We start from the raw sequence: 21,792 nt of genomic DNA on the forward strand, positions 1-21,792 counted from the left end.
GCGAGCTTGTAGATCTGCTATTTTTCAATAGTTAAAGCATTAAATAATTCTCGGCCTAAATGGGTCAGTGGGGTAAAGCAACAAGTACATGCACTCAAGTAGCCTACTGTACTTGAGTACAATGTTGAGGTATGTGTACTTGAGTATTTCCATGTGTCGTTAGGGATGGGACGATAAGCGATATTATCGTTTATCGTGATAAAAAACACTCACGATAATCGTATCGTGGAGATGTATTTATCATGATATCGTCCTCCGTCATGCACTGGGATCAATTCACCTTTTATTTGCCGAGCTGAATATCCCTTACCATTTAAACCCTCTATAATTGTCAAAAGGAACTTATGATATACGTACTTGATACAATCTTTTTTCACTCTCTATCAAATGTCTTTGCCAAAAAGTAGCAGATCTACAAGCTCACTTTGCGACGCGTTGTGAGCTTGTAGATCTGCTACTTTTTAGTAAATGCACCGCCCCAGGATAATGGATTTTGATTATCGCGATGATATCGTAAATTGCGATATGACATTTTCATATGGTCCCATCCCTATGTGTCGCATCGCGACGCATTGTGAGCCTGTAGATGGGCTATTTGCCTACCTTTTTTCTTATTGCAGTATTGATACTGTTACTTAAAAAAAAAGGTTTGAGTACTTTTCCCACCACTGACTGTGATAGTGGATTCGTTTTGTGAAGAATACTATGGAGCAGCTATTCCCAACCTTGCGGGCCGTAGGGCTGTCACGATTATGACATTTGACATGACGATTATTTGTCCCTCAAATAATTGCGATTAACGATTTAATTGTGTTTTTGTCATTGGCAATTACATTCCTGTTTGGCTTTTAGGCTTTTAAGTTGCACATGGTAGATATGACACATAACCTAAATATACAAAGAAATTACTGACATATTTGATAACTTTATACTTAAAAAAGAACATTGATAGTGGAAATAGCCGATCTACAAGCTCACAACGCGTCGCGATGCGACGCGTTGTGAGCTTGTAGATCTGCTATTTCCACTATTTTTGATTTTCAACATGGAAACGATTATGACGATTATGAAAAATAATCACGATTATGTCAAATAATCACGATTAGACGATTATGTAATAATTGTGACAGCCCTAGCGGGCCGTGACGATATTGCAAGTGGGCCCCCAAAATAATGATGATTTTAATGATAATGTGTCTACAAGCTCACAATGTGTCGCGTTGCGACGCGTTGTGAGCTTGTAGATTGGCTATTCTTTGGCAAACGTTCTGCCCCAGGATAATGGATTTTGATTATCGCGATAATATCGTAAATCGCGATTTCTTTTGTCACAATAATCGTGATATGAAATGTTCATATCGTCCCATCCCTAATCCTGAGATCCACATGATTCCATTTTGTCAGGGAGGGCCAAAGGAGTACAGACCAAGAATGTGTCTCTAGAATATCTGTGCAAATTAGCTTTCATGTTAGTTTCCCAGTACCTGCGGAAAATTGTTCTTCCATGCACTGGCAAGAGAAACCCTGAATCTGTCTATTTAATGACATTATCAAGGGCGTCTTGGCTCTCGCGTTGTTGAGCTTTGGGAGAGGCTTGCTTAACATTAAAAGAAATCAAGGCCAAACACCCCAGAAAATCACATGAATAACATATGTGCATTCAGACTGACTAGGGGGTGACTCCCCCCCTCCTTATATTCTTGGAATGAAACAAAGAAACTTAAATAATGTGCGGCCTAACTGAGTGTACACACAGGGGCGTCATAAGGCGGGGAAAAGTGGGACTGAGTTACTAGGGTACAAGGTGGAGGGGCCTTCATTATGTTATACTTTAGCTATTGAAAAATAGCAGATATACAAGCTCGCAGCGCGGCACTCTGCGAGCGTGTAGATCTGCTCTTTCTGAAAAATCATGAAAATGTGTGCAAATCTTTGAATATATGTGTTTTTTAAGCGAACATTTGTAACTTAAATCTCCCTGGAACGAAATATTTTGAGATGGGGGTCCGTCGCCAAATACATATCACTAGGATAGCAATCGTGCCGTGCTGTAAGCTGGGAAATCTGCTATTTTTCAATAGTCAAAGCATAAAATATGAAGAACATTCATGTGGGCCCGCAGTGAATCCTTGTACCCAGGGCCCAGAATTTGGTGCGACACCCCTGTGTACACAAGACATTTGGTGACGCTTGTTTTGTGAGAAGAATTAGCTCCGGACACGCAGACACGCAAACATAAACACCCACCCAGGCCGACCCTCTCGTTGATGCTAGCCTCCTGCAAAACCACAGCTTAATGAATTGTCTTGTGTGGTGTGATATGTTGTATTGCTCCATATGGCTGTGTGTTGTTTCTTGTTGTTGCAGACCGTGAAGACGAATATCCCTCAGAGGACAATAAAGATTATTATTATGAAAACGAAAACAATTCACCCTTTGTCAAGTCTGCCCGCTGTCCCGCCACTCTTCGCACCCATTGGTTGCTGTGTCTTGGTGGGACACTTGGTGGGACACTCCATCCACTACCATTTTAATTCAGTTGCTTCGTATTGTTATTGTGTGTTCAATTAATCTATTTTCAAACTTGGCTTCAGTAAAATGGAGCTGCTCTGTGGCAGTATAGTGACTCAGCATGTTTTTAAACGTTTTTATTTCTCCAGAAATTACGTTTTAGCTAATTCAACATAAAAAAGGAGGAACCAGGGCGGAACAAGGCAGATAGAGCCTGCTGGTTGGTCAGTCAGGGACCAACCAGAAGGCTAACAAAGGGTGAATTGAGTGGATTACTGCAAGTCTATGATACATAGGAAACGTGTACAGATTGCACAGTGTCGGACGCATGTTATACTCAGTGGTGTAAAGTAACTAAGTACATTTACTTAAGTACTGTACTTAAGTACAATTTTGAGTTAGGGTGCACTCAAACCAAAATACCTATGAGAGTGGAATCCGCGTTCCGCCAATGCATTTCAATGGGAAGGGGGCGTTTTCGTGTCAATGGAGGATATCTGCACGCCGCGCCGACCTTGCATTTATGCTGGAGCTCCGGATTTTCCCCTCTGTCCAATCGGGGGAGTCGAAGGCAGAATGGGGAGGGTTCTGGAAGTGACTGACAGGCGCGGCACTGGCTTTGGGACAGAATGCGCTCTCTACGTTCTTAGTCAGCCCACCAATAGAGTTTATCTGCTGGCGACCATATTTTGGTTTGTGTGCACCCTTTTATGTAATTTACTTATACACCACTACATATTGGATCCAAATATAGTACATTTACTCCACTACATTTACTAGTTACTAGTTACTTTGTTGATTTTGATCATTGTTACAAGACCTAGATATACTTCAGCCATATATACATTTCAGCCATTTGAAAATAGCTGATCTACAAGCTCACAATGCAGATCTGCTATTTTCAAAAGATTTCTTTAATTTTGAAAACTTGAAATGGGACATTCTGCATAATGACTGCTTTCTACTTTTGGTACTTTAAGTACATTTTGATACCAATACTTTTGTACTTTTTAAAAAAGAAATTTAGAATTCCCAGACTTTTACTTGTAACAGAGTATTTTAGTACTTTTCCTCCACCACTGGTCATACTTACAGGAGACCACTCTCCGGCCCGCCACTGGCCACACGGGCTGAAGCACGCCGAGGATTCTGGGGGCCGGGGCAGGTGTGCGCAGTAAGACTCGTCGGCCACGCCCCCCTGGGCGTCCCTGCAGCTGACGTAGCGCGCTCGCTTGCCCTTGCCACAGGACACCGAGCACTGAAAGAACGAATTGAATAGTTTTTTTATTTCGGTCTTGAGCCGTACAGAGTAAAAACATTAAAACAACACATTTTAAAAATAAAGAAACGGTACTGGACCGAATAGGTGTAGGCTGAAGCCGTAGCTTATAGTGCCTACCCTTTTTTTGTCTTATAATCTCCTTAAATCAGAAACAATATAATTGATATGTAAAAACAAACAATACAAAAGACAAAGACAAAACCAAAAAATAAAAAAATGACGTTATATTTCTATATTATATTATGTTTTCTTGAACTATTCCATATTTTTCAGTACAGGACGGACGCATGGTGGAAGCAAGGTGTCAGTGTGTGCATACAGCCTGGGATCGATACCATTTTCGATTTCCTGATCTGGAGCGGAAACATCTTTATCTAGATGGGTGGCCGTAACCCATGACTAGAAAACAAACACGCCATGCACCTCCAAAATGAACCTAAAATGTGTTCAGTTTGGTGTAATCTTCTCGTCTGTTTTGGTATAATAATTAATCTTTTATTCTAACTAAGCGAGACTAAAATGGTTGATTTGCATTGTGCGCAAACAATGCGACACCAACCAGAATCCAATAACGCAGTGGTTCCCAAACTTCTTAGCCTGTGACCCAAAAGAGAAATTAGATATTCACCCAGGACCCAAACTAGTGAAAACAGCCGATCTACAAGCTCACAGCGCGTCACTTCGCACCGTGTTGTGAGCCTGTAGATCGGCTATTTTCACTACTTCTTAAACATTTGTGTTCTATTTTATGGAATTTCTTTTATTTCTTCATAAAATTACTGGGGTAAAAAAATATTGAATATAACAACCCCCGGATCTAAACCGGATCATACGGCTCAGCTTTAGAATGAAAACCAGGCGTTAGGAAAAGCTTGGAAAGCTTGGTGACGCAAGGTTAGCATGAGCAGGACACGGGAGTCATATGTGTCTCAGCTGTAATCAGCTGATAGTCTGGCTGAATGTTTTCAATTACATTCAGTCAGAACTCATAAATAGATTGAGAACATAATAGCTCAACATATTACAAGACAATCATTTAGGAGCAGAGAGACACTTACATCTTCATACAGTACACATACGGTACATGAAGGCATACACAAACACATTATGGGTGTTCCAAAAGTGTGGAGAGGATTGTTGTTGTTTTTTACTTTTATCTTTTTTTAAATTACGCATACCTTTTATAGAAAATAATAAGGCTCCTTGATTTAGTGATTTAGCTCCCTAAAATTAGGGAACCTAAGAGCATAGCCATAAATGGTTAAAATATGTTTTATGAAGGGAGTGTTCCTGACTGAAATATGATAAATATGCATAAAAATATGTCACACTAATTGAGTTCACATGACGTGTACTCAAAAACAAGAGCAGAATTCATTTATTTATTCATACTCAAGTGTAGTGTGGAATGCACTGTGCTGTACATGCCAACAAACATCTGCTCTATAGATACATTGTATATTGCATGCTGCCTTGAGCTTATCTTTATTACGGTATTATTTTTATGACTCAATGTTTATTAGGCTTTTTAAATTTTTCACACAATGAGAACACAAGTAAATCACGTCTCTATGGTTGTCATGTTTATTTGTGCAGTACATCTCATCTGCATTAGAGGATCAGCCCAGGTTAAGGTCTGGGGATAAAGCAAGAGAGGCCAGGTTGAGATAGTTTGGACAGACAAGGCATTTAGGCATTTAGCAGACCCTCTTAATCCAGAGCGACTTACAATAAGCAAGGTAATACATCAATACATCAACATAAATACCTCAAATGCATAGAAATAGTAATCTAAGAAGAAGAACGTAGGTTGACCAAGCACCGTCCTATTCAGTAAAAAACTTTATATAAAACCTAAACAAATGCTATCTAACTTCCATGTATGGTCATTGAGGGTAGGCGAGTGCTACGGCAAGTGCTATGGGCTAAGTTGGAGTCTGAAGAGGTGAGTCTGAAGAGGTGAGTTTTCAGGCCACGGCGGAAGCTAGGGAGTGAGTCTGTTGTTCTAAGTGCAACAGAGAGTTTATTCCACAGTTTGGGGGCCATGAGGGCGAATTGTCTAGGACGAGTGGACTTTTGTCCTGGGGTTTATAGCGGGGGTTCTGTCAGCAGAGGAGGGGTACATTGAGAGAAGGATGCTGAAGATGGAGCTGCAAGGCAAGAGTAGAAGAGGACCTATTTTTTTCTGCAAAAGAGCATTCTGCGGCGAAGTATAACATAATGTTTAAAGGGCAAGGACACTTTTGGGTTGACATTTACTTTTTTGGATTTGGTGACGTTCTACACTACAGTATACTGACAGAATCAACTTTGGGATAAACGAGAGTGTCCAGAGCCTCTTCACTCTACAATGGATGTCAATGGGGAGCATATTTTGAATGATCAATATTCTTGTCAATGGAGCGATTATTGTTTGATTTCTTGCCCACCTTTTGGAGTTGCATCATGGCAACCCAAACCTCCAACAAAGAGTCCTTGCCCTTGCCCTTTAAAAGCCTTAATTAGCATAACTGGTAAGACCTGCGAGGGAAGTCAGTAAGAGGTTCAATTTCTTTCCAATATGGCTGCTGTGCAAAGAGCAGAGGTCTTCAACAGGGTGTCCGGGACCTCTAGGGGTTCCTTACTACAGGGGGTCCTCCAAATCTTCCAATCCTTTTTATATTAACAACTTGAACCCTAGTGTCCATATTCTGAGAATTGTAGCCAAAAATAGCAGATCTACAAGCTCACAATGCCTCGCGCTGCGAGGCGTTGTGAGCTTGTAGATCGGCTGTTTTCGGCCAAGAGGTTTGGTGTAGAGGGGAAAAAGAGCACACTAAGTACAGAGTGAAAGGTGAAGTTTATTAGGTAATGACGGCTCAAATGGTTAAATATCTGAAAACACAAATTGACATGAATCCAAAACACACTGATTATCGTGCTGTCAAACAATGAAACTATATGGAATCTATGAAAAGGTTGTGGGGGTCCCTGCGTCATCTCTCGCTCGACTAAGGGGTCCTTGGCCTGACAACGTTGAAGACCCCTGGCATAGAGCCTATTGATAGTCTGAACTACTCAACAGTACAACATAAACACCGCTGAGGGGGCTGAATACGTAATGCAATCACACTGCTCCACGAGTCATGTTCCACTCATATCAATAACACTCCAAATTCCACAACTTTACACAACCGTAGGCTTCTTAGTGCAATGGAAGCGTCCGCTCGCACCAGTGTGCGCACAGGGGTGTCACACCAAATTCTGGGCCCTGGGTACAAGGATTCACTCAGCTATTTTTGAAAAATGGTAAAAAAAAAAAGTCTTTGAATATTTCAAGTTCTTCTAAGTTTTTTTTTTCTTCAAAAATGATATCTATTTGGCCACGGACCCCCATCTCAAAACATTTAGTTCCAGGGACCCCCCAGAAGCAAAATGTTAGTTACAGATGTTCGCTTAAAAAATACATATTCAAACATTTGCACACTTTTCAAAAGCTAAAATATAACATACTAGGGCCCCTCCACCTTGGGCCCTAGTAACTCAGTCCCACTTCCCCCCCCTTGTGACGCCTGTGTGTGCGACTGTGCGCACGCACGTGTATGTGTGTGCGCACGCGTGTGTATGTGTGTGTGCTTGCACATGTGTAGCACTTTCCTAATGTTGACATACGAGCTCCTGTCGGCTTTCAGACTGACACACAAGGTCCCATCTTAGAAACTGTAGACTGGTGTGTTTAGATGAAATGTGGTTTTCATTTGCAGCCAGCAACAATGCTAAGTGCACGAGACACACAGGGGCCTAACAAGTCCCCCCCCACCCCCCACCCCCCACCCCACCCTGACACTCCGCTCGTTATGCTTTTTTGTGCGTACATTCCTTTTCCGAGATTGTGCGTTTGCATGTACACATAATGCATAATTATGCGCACGTGCTTGTGCTCGTTTGTTAGCGTGCGTATGTGTGACTGAGCAGTGGTGGAAAAAGTATTCAATTTTTTTACTTAAAGTAAAAGTATCAATACTGCAGTGTAGAAGTAAAAGTAAAAGTCCCGTATTCGAAATGTACTTGAGTACAAAAGTACAAAGGCATCGGCATCAAAATGTACTTAAGGTACCAAAAGTAAAAGTACTCATTGTGCAGAATGTGCCCTTTTCACTATAAAAAATAATAATACAAATCTACAAAGTAAAGTAGTAACTAAAGTTTTCAAATAATTGCAGTGGAGTAGAAAGTACAACATTTGCAGAAAACTGGATTTGCTTCAATAAAGTAAAATCATCTCAAAATTGTACTTCACCCCTAAAATGACTTTTTTTTCCCTATTGATTACTCTCGCCATGGAGACTTGAGTTCAATAATATTTTTTTGTATTTGTCACATTGCTAAGACAACATTTTGAAAGTCTCCATAGCAGCAGTAGAAAAAAGTCATTTTGGGGGTGAACTACTCCTTTAAGTACAGTACTTGGGTAAATACTTAGTTACTTTCCACCACTGCGTCTGAGACTATGAGAAATCATTATCCACGGGGCTTAACGGTGGTATGGTATGTGGAGGGCATAGCGTTTGGCACACAGCAACACAACTTCATGCCGTTGGCACATAGTACACGACTCTATGAAAGCTGATACGGCCCCCCCGCTCATCATGACGGGCGACGTGCAACTTTACCCCATCTGTCAAGCTCGCTTAAGTCAATATCCCCGACATCCTCGTCGGCGGAGGACAGAGGCAGAAAGTGAACAAACATCAGCTGCTCTGTTGTGATTGCGTCGGGATTGCCAGCCAAGCCAGATTGATTTACGACGAGCAAAAGGTTATTATAGTCAGAGCCGCTTGCCAAGAGGAAGATGAGAGCTGGTAGCTGTGATGAACATGTCCAGTTCTGGTTAACATTTCTCAACGGGATGCACTGTCATCGTTCAGTTTGAATGCACTGCATACACTAGATCGTCACTGTCGGGCAGAAACCTTGTATCTCCAAGTCTCAAATTTGTATGTTTTTTCGCGAATAAAGCCCTGCTTTGCAGGGGGTGGAGGAAGTAACCAGGGTGCGCACTGCGAAGAAGCTAGATTCCATCTTGGAGAACTCCTCCCACCCCCTCCATCTAGAGATCACCAGTTACTGGAGTAAGAGCACAGACATAGAAAGGTAGACGCCTCTTCCGGCTGGGGGGTGCTGGTCCAAGACTCCTGGCAAGCCTCCCAATAACTCTATGCAAGCCTCCAGAATTCTGAGGCGGGGCTCTTGGGAATTCTGAAGGACGCTTCCTTGTGCGTCACAGAATGGGAAGCTCGGTAGTCCAATCAGATGCAGTCCTGGCAGGACTCCCTCTTTCCCATTGGAGGGGGCAGAGTGCCTTCCGCAGTTCCACAGTTATGCACTTCCGCCAGGGGTGTTTGACCAGTCGCGCTAATGAACTGCAGCGGTGGAGGAGGTATCTAGCTTTTTATATCTGTGAGTAAGAGAGGAAACGACCGCTTTACCTACCCAGTACGGAGATGTGAGAGATTAGGAAAATCTTTTGTACCGGCTGCCCTTAAGCTGTACAACGAGACACATAACGGACGCTTGAAAAGGTCTCCCTTCCTAACTTAGACTTACGGAACCATTGCTGTATTGACTTTGACCTCTAAGGAACTATTGCTGTATTGACTTTGACCTCTAAGGACCTTCCAGGAAGAGTGCTCATGTGCGCCTTGCGGTGACACGCTTCCTAGTTTCTTCTTTTTTCGCACTGATTTTTTACACTGCACTATTAGGTTGTTAGTGTTGGTAGTTTCTGAGTATTTTTGCTTTGTTTAACAATGACAGTGAGATACTTGTTTGCACTAACTAGCATTGACTGCTATGGTCTCTTTTGCAAGACACTTTATGTATATATACTTATATATTATTCGCCCCCTCTATTGATGCACCTTCTCTTTATTGGTACTGTACTGCTCTTGTCTTTGTTTTGTTTTTTTCCCTCTTATCTATCTTTTCTTACGTCTCTGTAACTTTGTAAATAACTGTATACTGCTGTGCTACTACTGGACAACTGAATTTCCCCCTTGGGATAATAAAGGTATCTATCTATCTATCTACCTGCTTCATCATACAAGGCCGTAGCACAAAAGTAGTGAAAACAGCAGATGTACAAGCACACAACGCCTCGCGGTAGGTCGGCTGTTTTCACTAGTTCAAATCACTTTTTAAATGATACATACAAAACAAACACTTTTTGACATACACGGTTTCCACCCGACAACGACGATATGGAACACACTTACAGAAACACCTATAGGAAATAGGAAACCTACTGTATTTCCTAAGGGTTTACTACTATGGCGATAGGTGTTTCCTGTCTACATTAGGTAAGTGTTTCCTGTCAGGGCTGCTGCTAGTATAGCATGCCATGGAATCTCTGTGTGGAAACTGCATTTCCAAGGGGCGGATAAAAAAAATGTGTTCGGTAAATAAAACCCACTCCATATTTGCACACTGGCAATGAAATCCAATCACAACCAAGCAGTTTACAGTTTACAGTTTAGGTATTTAGCAGACGCTTTTAATCCAAAGCGACTTACAATAAACAGATAATACATCACAATAATAAATATTAATAATATTATCTTGTTATAATAAACAAGATAATATGTCAGAACATCAGCAACAATATAACAAATGCATATTGTTATATTGCATATGAAGCAGGGCCACATTAATCTGCCCGAGGGCTTCTTCTTTTTCTTTTTTTCTTTTTTACTGGCAGACGAAAACAATGTTGGCACTGTAATTCTATTTTCGTATTTCTTTCTGTTCTATTTGAATGTGTTTTTTTCTTGTGTTCAAAAGTGACCTTTAATAAAGTGTTTGACTTTGCTGCACCACACATTGGTGTATTCTTTGTCCACACTGTACGTTCAGACCCATGGATTGTGATGCACGCGCATTTCCTATATACTGTAGATAAAGCTAGTATAAATGGAAGGTGTGTCCATACCGTGGTCCAGGAGCCATATCTCCACTGGGTCAGCAGCTGGCTGGAGGGGTCAGGGCGAGGCGTGCTGTTCAGAGGTGACATCCAGGGACACGCTGGCATCTCACAGTCCTACACACACACGCACGCATGCACGCGCACGCACACACACACACACACACACACACACACACACACACACACACACACACACACACACACACACACACACACACACACACACACACACGTGTACAGTTCAGACTATAAGAGTGATTTCAAGGACCCACCGTTTACTGTTCATCAGGCTACGGACCCATAACATATGAAATAAAGATTGAATGAGTGAAAGACCTTAATTTGTGCACTTGCCAATCATTTAGCAGGGGACCCGCTGGAACCCTCTGAAGGACCCGTCATGGGGGTCCAGGGACCACCAGGGGTCCAAATGGACCAAAGAAGTGGATTTTAAGAAGTGAGGATAGTGAGTTTTCTAGCCTGCTATTGTAACATATCAATAATGTAAATAAAGAACTGAATGTTTGCTGACAGTGGGAGGTGCATTTCATACTACATTGGACAACAATGGAATAATAGCCATTCTACTAAGCTCCAAATGAGGCGTTGTGTGCTTGTACATCTGCGTTTTTCACTACTTTTGTGCGACGGCCTTGTATGATGATGCAGGGCTTTATTTGCGAAAAAAACGCACAAATTTGAAACTTGGAGATATGAGGCTTCTGCCCAACAGTGACATAGTGTATGCAGTGCATTCAAATTGATTGATTGATTGATTGATTGATTGATTGATTGATTGATTGATTGATTGATTTGAAAGTTAAATTAAAAAAGAGAAATAGTAAAATACAAATGACACCTCAAGACACAATACAGTCCTGGTGGTCCTTGGTCTTGACATAACAACAACAAAGAACTAAAAACTATATAAACTATAAAATTAAGCTCTTATTAACAGCATAGATACATGAATTATACTGACAACTGCACCAATCTGCAACACTATCTAGAAACCATGATTATTATATATTTTTTCTTTCTTTTACATTACAAAAAAGAGCACATATAACATTACTGAGGCGTCAGTGGCTCAGGGGTAGAGTGGCCGGTAGAGCGGCCAAATGTGAACCGGAAGGTTCCCAGTTCGATCCCAGGCTACCCCCCCAGAGTTAGTGTCGAAGTAGTCTCGCGTGGCCAGACTGTTGCCTCCGCGATTTTGTCAAATGCTCCCGGCATACAGTCTGGCAAACCGGGGAAGAAATGATGAGTGCGAGATGAAGCGGATATGACGCAACCGCTCCCTTGGTGCAGTAACAATAACATGTCCTACTGGAAGCGTTATGTCTCCTTTCAACATTTCTGGGGGCTTTATTTCGTCTTTCTCTGGTGTTGTTGGTGTTACCTCCATGATGTTTTAAAACGTTTTCTTAAACTATACACTCATAACAATAATAGGCAGCTCGAATGACTTTGTCTGAGCTATTGTGTTTCTGTTACGTTTCCAATGGGACTACAGTTCAGTGCAGCAGCGGCTACTTCCGATACTCGCCGTTCGGGAGCTGCTCTTCCAGACTCTATATAGCATTCAGAGATTGTGGAATAGTTGTCTGGTTACGCGAGACTAGTGTCGAAGTGTCCTTGAGCAACACACTGAACCCCTAGTTGCTCCCGGTGAGCAGGTTGGTGCCTTGCGTGGTTTCCACTGCCATCGGTGGATGAATGTGTGAGTGTGAATGGGGGAATGTAATGCATAATCACAATCTATGGAAAGCGTTTTGGATAAAGCGCTATATAAACGCACCTTTTACTAAAAGGGGAAAAAAACAGAAGAGAAAGCCTTACCTGGCTGTCTCGAGGTCTGGAGGCAGCGTTGCATTCCCGGTCGTCCAGCGTGGTGCCGTAGGCCCCCGACACGCACCTCACAGCCCGCATCTGGTAGCCATGGCCACAGGTCACCGCACACTGAAACACACACAGTGGAAAATGTATTATTCTTTTTTTAACTTAAGTAAAAGTGTCAATACTGCAACATAGAAATACTCTGTTACAACTAAAAGTCCGGTATTCAAAGTGTACTTGTAAGTAAAAGTACAAAGTATTGGCACCAACAGTAAAAGTACATAGTGTTCAAAAATGGCAGCTCTACAAGCTCACAACACGTTGCATCGCACACACAAACGCGTCGTGTCACACACACACAGTCGAAGTCAAACAACAGCGATGTCAAACTAAATATTTAAGTATGTCAAGGTCGACGTGGGTCCTAGTCAAGGTCGAAAGCACCGCAAAACAGACAGTTAAGCCCTCAACACACGAAACGTGTGTTGAGTGTGTGTGTGTGTGTGTGTGTGTGTGTGTGTGTGTGTGTGTGTGTGTGTGTGTGTGGGTCCACCAGGGTGGAGGGTTTCACAACGTGAGAGCAGAGGAAGTGCCCCTGGACAGGTTTATTTGAGCAACAAATTATGATTACACGGGCATTAGGGAGCCGATATACATATACACCCCTGCTCTGTGTAAATACAGCGCTATCTGATAGTCCAAACGCGTCTGGCAGGGCATTACCTCTATAAAGTACAAGCAGGGGTTTCATTACCTCTGTTAACTACAGCCAGCTAGGGGGTTCCCAAACCCTTTAGCCCCAGTGACCCCCAAAGAGAAATAGTGGTGTAAAGTAACAAAGTACATTTTGTCGTTGTCGGGTGGAAACCTTGTATGTCCAAAACCGTTTGTTTTGTATTGATCATTTTAAAAATTATTTAAACTTGTGAAAACAGACGATCTACAAGCACACAACACCTCGCACCGCGAGGCGTTGTGTGCTTGTAGATCAGCTGTTTTCACTGCTTTTGTGCGATGGCCTTGTATGATGAAGCAGGGTTTTACTTTGTGAAAAAATTTACACATTTGAAACTTGGAGATACGAGGTTTCTGCCCGACAGTGACGATAACTACAATTACTGGAGTATTTCCACTTTGCAGTACTTTTACTTCTTCTCTACTACATCTCAGAGACAAATAGTGTACTTTTACTCTGCTGCAATTATTTGAAAACTTAAGTCACTGGTTACTTTGTAGATTTTGATTATTATTACCAAAAAGCATACATTAAAGGGGAAGACCACCCATTTTCAATATTGAACTATGTCATTAATGTTGCTATGATTTTTTCTCTTCAATGTCCCTCGTTGCCATGGTTACCATAGACTTCCATGTAATTGCGCAATTGTGTAAAAAGTGCACGCCCAGGCCTAGATGATGCACCACGTGTGTGCACACTGTTCACAGCTTTCAAACAAAAAAATCCGCTTGGAAATCCGTTCAGGCATTCATGATTTATCAGCCATTATGTTTTCTTCAGATGTAAACAAACATGGCTGCCATGTTTGAAAGAATGGGTTGGTATGGGGGTTAAACATGCAATTTCACGATCGCGATCATGCCTAATACATTTCTGGAGGTCCAAAAAAAATTTTTGAAAAAAAAAATTTAGAATTTTATTTTCTTTTTTTTTTTCAAAAACGGCCCAAACTCGGGAAACTCGGGGTTGGCACAGCGGTAGTACCTTTTCAAACTCGGGAAACCCGGGGTTGGCACCAGATGTGTTAATATACCTTAGAGGAGTTGTGTGGAAATAGAAAAAAAAAAGTTCCCCCCCTTCTGTGTTGCCTAGAACTGGAGGATTGATTTTGGGGTTTGTATTGTAAAGTACAACTTGATGACATCACACCGTATACATTTTTGGCCGTTTGAAAATAGACGACCTACAAGCTCACAATGCATTTTGAGCTTGTAGATCTGCTATTTTAACTATTTAAAAAAGTATATTAGATTGTGTGTGTGTGTGTGTGTGTGTGTGTGTGTGTGTGTGTGTGTGTGTGTGTGTGTGTGTGTGTGTGTGTGTGTGTGTGTGTGTGCGTGCGTGCGTGTGTGTGTGTGTATGTTACTTGGACAGGATATGAGGGCAAAGTGAAAGGTACACCATGCAGCTGGAGTCAGTGCACCAACTCACTTATCAGGTTACACACGCACACGCACACGCAGGCACGCACATACACTAACCATCACTGGTTCACACATGCGAGTCACACATGAAACCCATTTCCTCAATCAGATCTGTGCGTGCGTGCTTGTGTGCGTGTGTGTGTGCACAAATTTGTCTGTGAGAATAGCACCTGTGTGAGCATGTGTGAGCATGTGTCATTACAAGTGTGTGCGTGCGTGTGTGTGTGTGTGTGTGTGTGTGTGTGTGTGTGTGTGTGTGTGTGTGTGTGTGTGTGCGTGCGTGCGTGCGTGCGTGCGTGCGTGCGTGCACTTGACTTGAAAACGCCCTTCCCATTGAAATGCATTGGCGGAGCGCGGATTCGACTCTCATAGGTATTTTGGTGTGTGTGCACCCTTACAAGTAAAAATCCGGAATACAAAATGTACTTGAGTAAACGTACGAAAGTATTGGCATCAAACTATACTATACAAGTGTTTATATTATACACTTGTATACACATGAACTGAACATCCCTGGTGATAGGAGGCACCCTCCTCACAGCTGGAAGATAGGAAGGCACCAGCTTCACCATAGAATGATCAGAGCCGCATACTGAAGGGAGTGAGACACAGCTGTATGCATTCCTAACATTCGCATACAGTAGATCAAGGTTTTTCGCTTCTAGTTCTACATGTGAAATACTGGGAGAAAGTACAGTACTAGATACCTTTTACAAAATTGTACATTACTTAAGTAGGTCTACTTTCCGCCACTGTGTCACAGACTCACCGCTCCCCAGACGCCCACCAGCCAGGAGGCACACTCGGGCTGCTCACAGGAGCCCACCGTGGGGGGCTTGCTGGAGGGGTCGCACAGGTGCTCGGCCAGCGTCTCCTCTCCCGCCCCCACGCTGCACGACACCTGCCTGTGTCTGGTCCCCTTCCCACACGTCACCATGCACTGCACAGAGAGAGAGAGAGAGAGAGAGAGAGCGAGAGAGAGAGAGAGAGAGAGAGAGAGAGAGAGTTATGTCATAATTATGTCATAATAACTCCCTGAGTTACTAGGGCCCAAGGTGGAGGGGCCTTAATTATTTTATACTTTAGCTTTTGAAAAATAGCAGATATACAAGCTCACAGCGCCGCACCGAGTGCCGCGTTGCGAGCTTGTAGATCTGCTATTTTTGAAAAGTCGTGAAAATGTGTGCAAATCTTTGAATATACAGTATGTATTTTTGAAGCGAACGATTGTAACTAAAATTTTGCTTCTGGGGGGTCCCTGGAACTAAATATTTTGAGATGGGGGGTCCGTGGCCAAATACATATTATTTTGGGGGTCCTTTACATGAAGTAGTTTGAGAACCACTGACATAGAAACATGGGTTTTTAAAAAAAAACCTTAGAAGGATTTGAAATATCCAAAGACTCCGCACAAATGTTCACGATTTTCCAAAAATAGCAGATCTACAAGCTCGCAGTAGATCTGTATTTTTGAGCGGTGGTCACACCGTCTCCATAGCGTGGCTGTGGATGTATCCGTGTATGTATGTATGTATGTGTGTCTGTCTGTATGTAGTCTGAGTCTGTATGTAGCCTGCAATACCTTTTCTGACCACACGTTAAGGGAGGGGCACTGTTGTTCAGGCCAGGCACAGTCACACTCACATTCACACACACACACGCAGCCTCCACCGCTCAGTTCACACAAGTGTGATTTTTCAATAGTCAAAGCACAAAATGTGAGTGAATCCTTGAACACCAGGGCCCAGGATTTGGTGCGACGCCCCTGCTCACCTCGCTCCAGTCGCTGGGGAACCACTTGGGACAGGGCTGCTCGTTGCAGGGTTCCGACACCAGCCTGCGGTACTCGCTGCAGTCGCGGTCCACCAGCCTCCTGCCCAGGTTGTTCATGCAGTACGACTCTCTGGTCCGAGTCCCGCGGCCGCACGTCTTGGAGCACTGGAAAGACCAAACCAAACACTTTAACTTAACACTGTTCTGTCAAAAGAGAGGAACATTCTGCGAAATGAGATTCTTTGCTTTAAGTCGTACAATGAAGTATAATAGGACTGAGGTGGCTAAATAGTCAGCCGCATAATGGAAATGACTGTGGTTCTATTCTGACGAGTTGTTGTAAGCTTGTAGATCAGCTATTTCTGCGTTGTACGATGAACTAAATTCTACTAGTAAGACGCCTAAGTGTGCGCCATACAACGCCTCACACCGCCTCACACCGCAAGGCATTGTATGCTTGTAGATCTGCTGTTTTCACTACTTTTGTGCAACGGCCTTGTATGGTGAAGCAGGGCTTTACTTTGCGAAAGAATGTACAAATTTGAAACTTGGAGATACGAGGTTTCCACCCGACAACGACGATATGCATGTTAGTGAGCAGCATCCTCCACACACCTGTGACCAGGCGCTGTACTGCCAGCTCTTCAGCAGGCAGTCCCCGTGGCAGGGCTCCCTGGTGTGGGGTTTGGAGAGCTCTCCACACGTCCTGGCCTCCACCCGCTCGCTCTGCCTCTTCAGCTGGCTGTACTTCATGCACTGCACGTCCAGGCTGCGGTACCCGGGGCCGCACTTAGCCGAACACTCACTCTTCCCCGCCACGTGCCACCTGCAGGGGGTGGTAGAGGAGAGGGAGGCGGAGAAAGAAAAAGTAAGGATGGTCTGTGAAATTGTGATACCGCATACCGGTATGTGTGGTATATAGGGCAGGAATTTCATGGCCGCCATTGCCCCTCAGTTTGACCTTGTGCCCTTCAAACCAATGGCATGACCTGAGGCCACAGTGGCCTTAATGCCCCAGCTGACTGTACCACTTTCTCCTCTGTCTCTTTCTTGTCAATATGTAGACAGTACACACCAGTGTCTCTTTCTTGTCATGTAGACACCAGTGTCTACGTAACAAATCTGAAATCTTAACCCCCCCTGGTCCCCATCTTTAAACCAATCCAGTGACTTTGATTGGTGCAAGGCTGAGCATGGATCAGATTGTACATATCATAATTTATCTATTTCATGGCAGATAAGGTTATCATCCCTAACCCTTAACACATCGACTGCCCACCAGGAGGCGCCAGTCATCCCCTCTGAGTGCCCCCATAGCACTTCCATAGAAGAATACGAGGCCCTGTTGCGTCAATGCATGCGTGATGACGTCACTTGGTCACATGAGCGCAGACAGGATGTTATTGTGTAACTTACTGTATGGGCTAGTGTTGATCATAGCTGTTCACTGCCGATCAAAATTTGGACATTTTGCCGCACGCGGCCACAGTTTTAGCCATAAAACAAACATCGGAGATAAAGGGCTTTAAAGATGGGGAAATGCATTGGAGTATACGGCGAAAAACGGCCGCGCGATGCTCTCAGCGTCGACTCGGAGCGACTAGCGGCTAATGGGCTACATCCAGGCGTAGCCCCGACCTAACGGTGAGATATAAAGTTATACTGTAATTACAGTAAACGCGTCCAACGCGTCGTGGGCCTCCAGCGACATCAAAGAAATTGTCGCGTAGACACCTCGTGGGCACCCGCTGTGTTAAATAAAATAAAAATCTTTCAATGAACAAAAATCTTGTTGGAATTTGGCCTTTGTGCCCTCAAACAACATCAAAGGCCAAGTGGCCTTGTCCCTAAAGTGAAGAAATTCCAGACCTGTATGCACGTATGTATACATGTATATACCGTATGTACTGCAGTATACACATACAGTATGTCCTTTGAATATCTCGAGAATCATTCGATTTCACACTTCCACTGCACTGTGTATCATTATTTTATGCTTTAACTATTGAAAAATAGCAGATATACAAGCTCACAGCGCGGCACCGAGTGCCGCGCTGCGAGCTTGTAGATCTGCTATTTTTGAAAAATCGTGAAAATTAGAATTTTGACCCGATTCTATAAGTGTCTTTTGAACCCTTCTAAGATTTTTGGAAAAAAAACTATGTTTCTATGTGTCAGCCATCTGGCTAGCCATCGTCAAAGAAAAGGTCCTTTTCACTTAAATGGAGCTCAGTTAGTCTGTTCTTGAGAGACTACTATGTCAGTGGTGCTCAAACCTTTTCATGTGAAGGACCCCCAAACTGATATTTATTTGGCCACGGACCCCCATCTCAAAATATCTTGCAGGGACCCCCCAGAGGCAAAATTTGAGTTACAAACGTTCGCTTTAAAAATACACATATTCAAAGATGTGCACACATTTTCACGACTTTTTCAAAAATAGCAGATCTACAAGCTCGCAGTGCGGCACTCGGTGCCGCACTGCGAGCTTGTATATCTGCTATTTTTCACTGGTTAAAGCATTCAATAATTCTAGGCCTAAATGCGTTAATTGCGCCATACCCGTTTCCTGTTGCCTGTCTCTTTCTCCCCCTCTGGGTTCTTGTGTGGGTGTAAAGTACTCCCTCTCTTTCTTCCTCTCTCTCTCACTCTTTACCTCACTCTCTCAGCTTATCAGAGGTTTGGTACCCAGCATTGCCCAGCGGGTTATCATGTGGTTGAAATAGGCTCTTTCTCACCCTCTCTCTCTCTCTCTCCCTCTCTCTCTCTCTCTGTCTTGCCATAGACGTGCGTGCGGTGTGGCTGTAGTGTGCGTGTGTGCATGTGTGAGTGCGTGTGGGCACCTGAGTTCACAGTGGGTGTTGCATGGCTCAGCGACGGCACCGGGACGAGGTAAATGTTCACAGCGTTGTTCCGACACCTCCAGGTGGTCACTCTTACGCACACACACCGCCTTGCGTCTTCGCTCGCCTACAAACGCACACAAACACACACACACACACACACACACACACAAACGTGCACGCACAAACACCCACGCACGCACAAACAATCACAGGCAAGGTTCGAATTAAGAGCAAACATCTGGCGAGCAGCTCGCTTTGACGGCAAGATCGCGTTTCCTTCCCCATTGCAACAAGTCCGATCAGCTTTCTGACATGCGGTGCTTCTGGCACACAGACGTAAGGGCTATATACTTTAGTTCGCAACCCGGTGTCGTGCACCGTAAAATTTGCCGATATAAAAGCTAACTTTTTTTTGTAATTTATTAATCGATATTTGAAGTTTCTCCAAAAACGTAGGTCAGGATTTAGAAGGAGTTTTTAGAATTGGCCTCAGTCCTAAATGGAATGAAAACATTTGAGCAACAGCTTTCCGAAATTGTGGTCAGCTGGTTAAAAAATAGGTAGGCTACCGTAGGCATAATATACGCAGACGCCACATCAGCAGCTGGATTGTACGTCAACGTTGCCACCATATCGGCCAGGGCTACTTGTCATAACTCAGCTGGAATCGATGAAATTGTCATGTGAAACCTCAGGTGAAAGCTCACGTGACTGTTCCTAATGGAAACAGGCATAAGGTGGTGGTCTTACCCTGACACATGCGGCTGCACTCCATCCAGGAGCCCGAGGGGTCCCACACAAACTGTTCCCTGTGCTCCTCGATGGGGATGTTGTAGGAGTAGCGCACGTCTGGGTTGTACAGGTTCCCCACGCACAACACCTGCATGGGGGTGGGGAGGAGGGGATTTAGTTCACAGTCATTTCATGAATAAATACAATAAAAAGAAGGCATTCCATAAATTTGAAAACAAATCGTCGTTGTCGGGTGGAAACCTTGTATCTCCAAGTTTCAAATTTGTACGTTCTTTCGCAAAGTAAAGCCCTGCTTCGTCATACAAGGCCGTCGCACAAAAGTAGTGAAAACAGCAGATCTACAAGCACACGGCGCCTCGCATTTGGCCAATGTTTAATTTGTCATTTTAGAGGTACCGGTACTAAAAAGTCCTTAAATTGTCAATTTAGAAATGTGCAGATACCCTCTATACATTTAAACGTCATGCTGTTAAACGTTTTACTGTTGAGAGAGAAAACAATGTTGCACATTAAGTTAATCATCTGGGGACCCCCCAAAATAATCTGGGGACCCCCCTAGGGGTCACTACACACAGGTTGAGAACCACTGGTGTAGACCAGGGTTTCCGCGAAGGCTCAAGGACCATTTTATTCGAGAGAGAGAGATGAAGCAGGGACTCTCCTCTCACCTGCAGTACGAGCTCCTCCTCCAGGCGTTCGGTGCAGTTGATGCGCTCCACCTTGGTGTCGGAGCCGCTGTACTCGATGACCGTCCCCTTGAAGGTGATCTCCCTCTTGAACATGGCCACCACGAAGTTCCCGTTCAGCAGGGAGTTGTGCTGGCTGTCAGCCAGCGCTGCACGGGGAAACACCGGGAGGAACGGCACAGGTGAGCAGCACAAATAACCACAAAGCAGTGTCGGAAAGTAACTATTGTAAGCACTAGGGATGGGACGATAGCAATATTATCATATCGTGGAGTTCATTTCTGGGATCATTTCACCTTTTATTTGCCGAGCTGCATATCAGGTAGCATTTAAACTCTCTATTGATAATACGTACGTACTTATAATATAAGTACTTGATACAGTCTTTTTATCACTCTCTACCAAATGTCTTTGTCAAAAAAATGCCGATCTACAAGATCTCCTGAATATTTTGAGATGGGGGTGTGTGGCCAAATACAGGTAATTTTGGGGGTCCTTGACATGAAAAGGTTTGAGCACCACTGACATAGAAACATGGGTTTTTCAGAAAACCTTAGAAGGATTTAGAAGACACTTATTGAATCGGGTCCACCTTTTCAGACTTGCACAAATTGATGACTATTGAAAAAATAGCAGATGTACAAGCTCGCAGCGCGGCACTCAGTGCCACACTGTGAAATTGTAGATCTGCTATTTTTTAATAGTTAAAGCATTAAATTAAGTGGTTAAAGAAGCATTTAGAAGTAGATTTCTTTAGTCCAAGCTATATACTGCAGGCTATTGTTGCTGTCGGGCAGCAACTTGTCAACCTTTTGTGTTTTTCCGTGAATTAGTGCCCTACTTACTACTCATACTACACTTACTACAGTTACTACTCATACTACACTTACTACAGTTACTACTCATACTACACTTACTACAGTTACTACTCATACTACACTTACTACAGTTACTACTCATACTACACTTACTACAGTT

At 43.5% G+C, this 21,792-nt stretch overlaps 1 protein-coding gene across 1 annotated transcript in view; it reads right to left on the reverse strand.

Annotated features, from left to right (window-relative positions):
- LOC308293744 (A disintegrin and metalloproteinase with thrombospondin motifs 20) overlaps nucleotides 1–21,792 on the reverse strand; it is a gene marked incomplete at its 5' end in the record, with an annotated part of 210,943 nt that overhangs the window by 70,477 nt on the left and 118,674 nt on the right. The window contains 9 exon segments of the mRNA XM_080736360.1: nucleotides 3,605–3,769; nucleotides 10,761–10,868; nucleotides 12,597–12,716; nucleotides 15,526–15,696; nucleotides 16,530–16,694; nucleotides 17,145–17,355; nucleotides 19,373–19,499; nucleotides 20,126–20,255; nucleotides 20,797–20,963. Coding sequence (XP_080592486.1) covers nucleotides 3,605–3,769; nucleotides 10,761–10,868; nucleotides 12,597–12,716; nucleotides 15,526–15,696; nucleotides 16,530–16,694; nucleotides 17,145–17,355; nucleotides 19,373–19,499; nucleotides 20,126–20,255; nucleotides 20,797–20,963 — 1,364 coding nt within the window.

The sequence above is a fragment of the Nannobrachium achirus genome (assembly GCF_963921795.1).
Source record: "Nannobrachium achirus genome assembly, chromosome: 11".
Classification (NCBI taxonomy): domain Eukaryota; kingdom Metazoa; phylum Chordata; class Actinopteri; order Myctophiformes; family Myctophidae; genus Nannobrachium; species Nannobrachium achirus.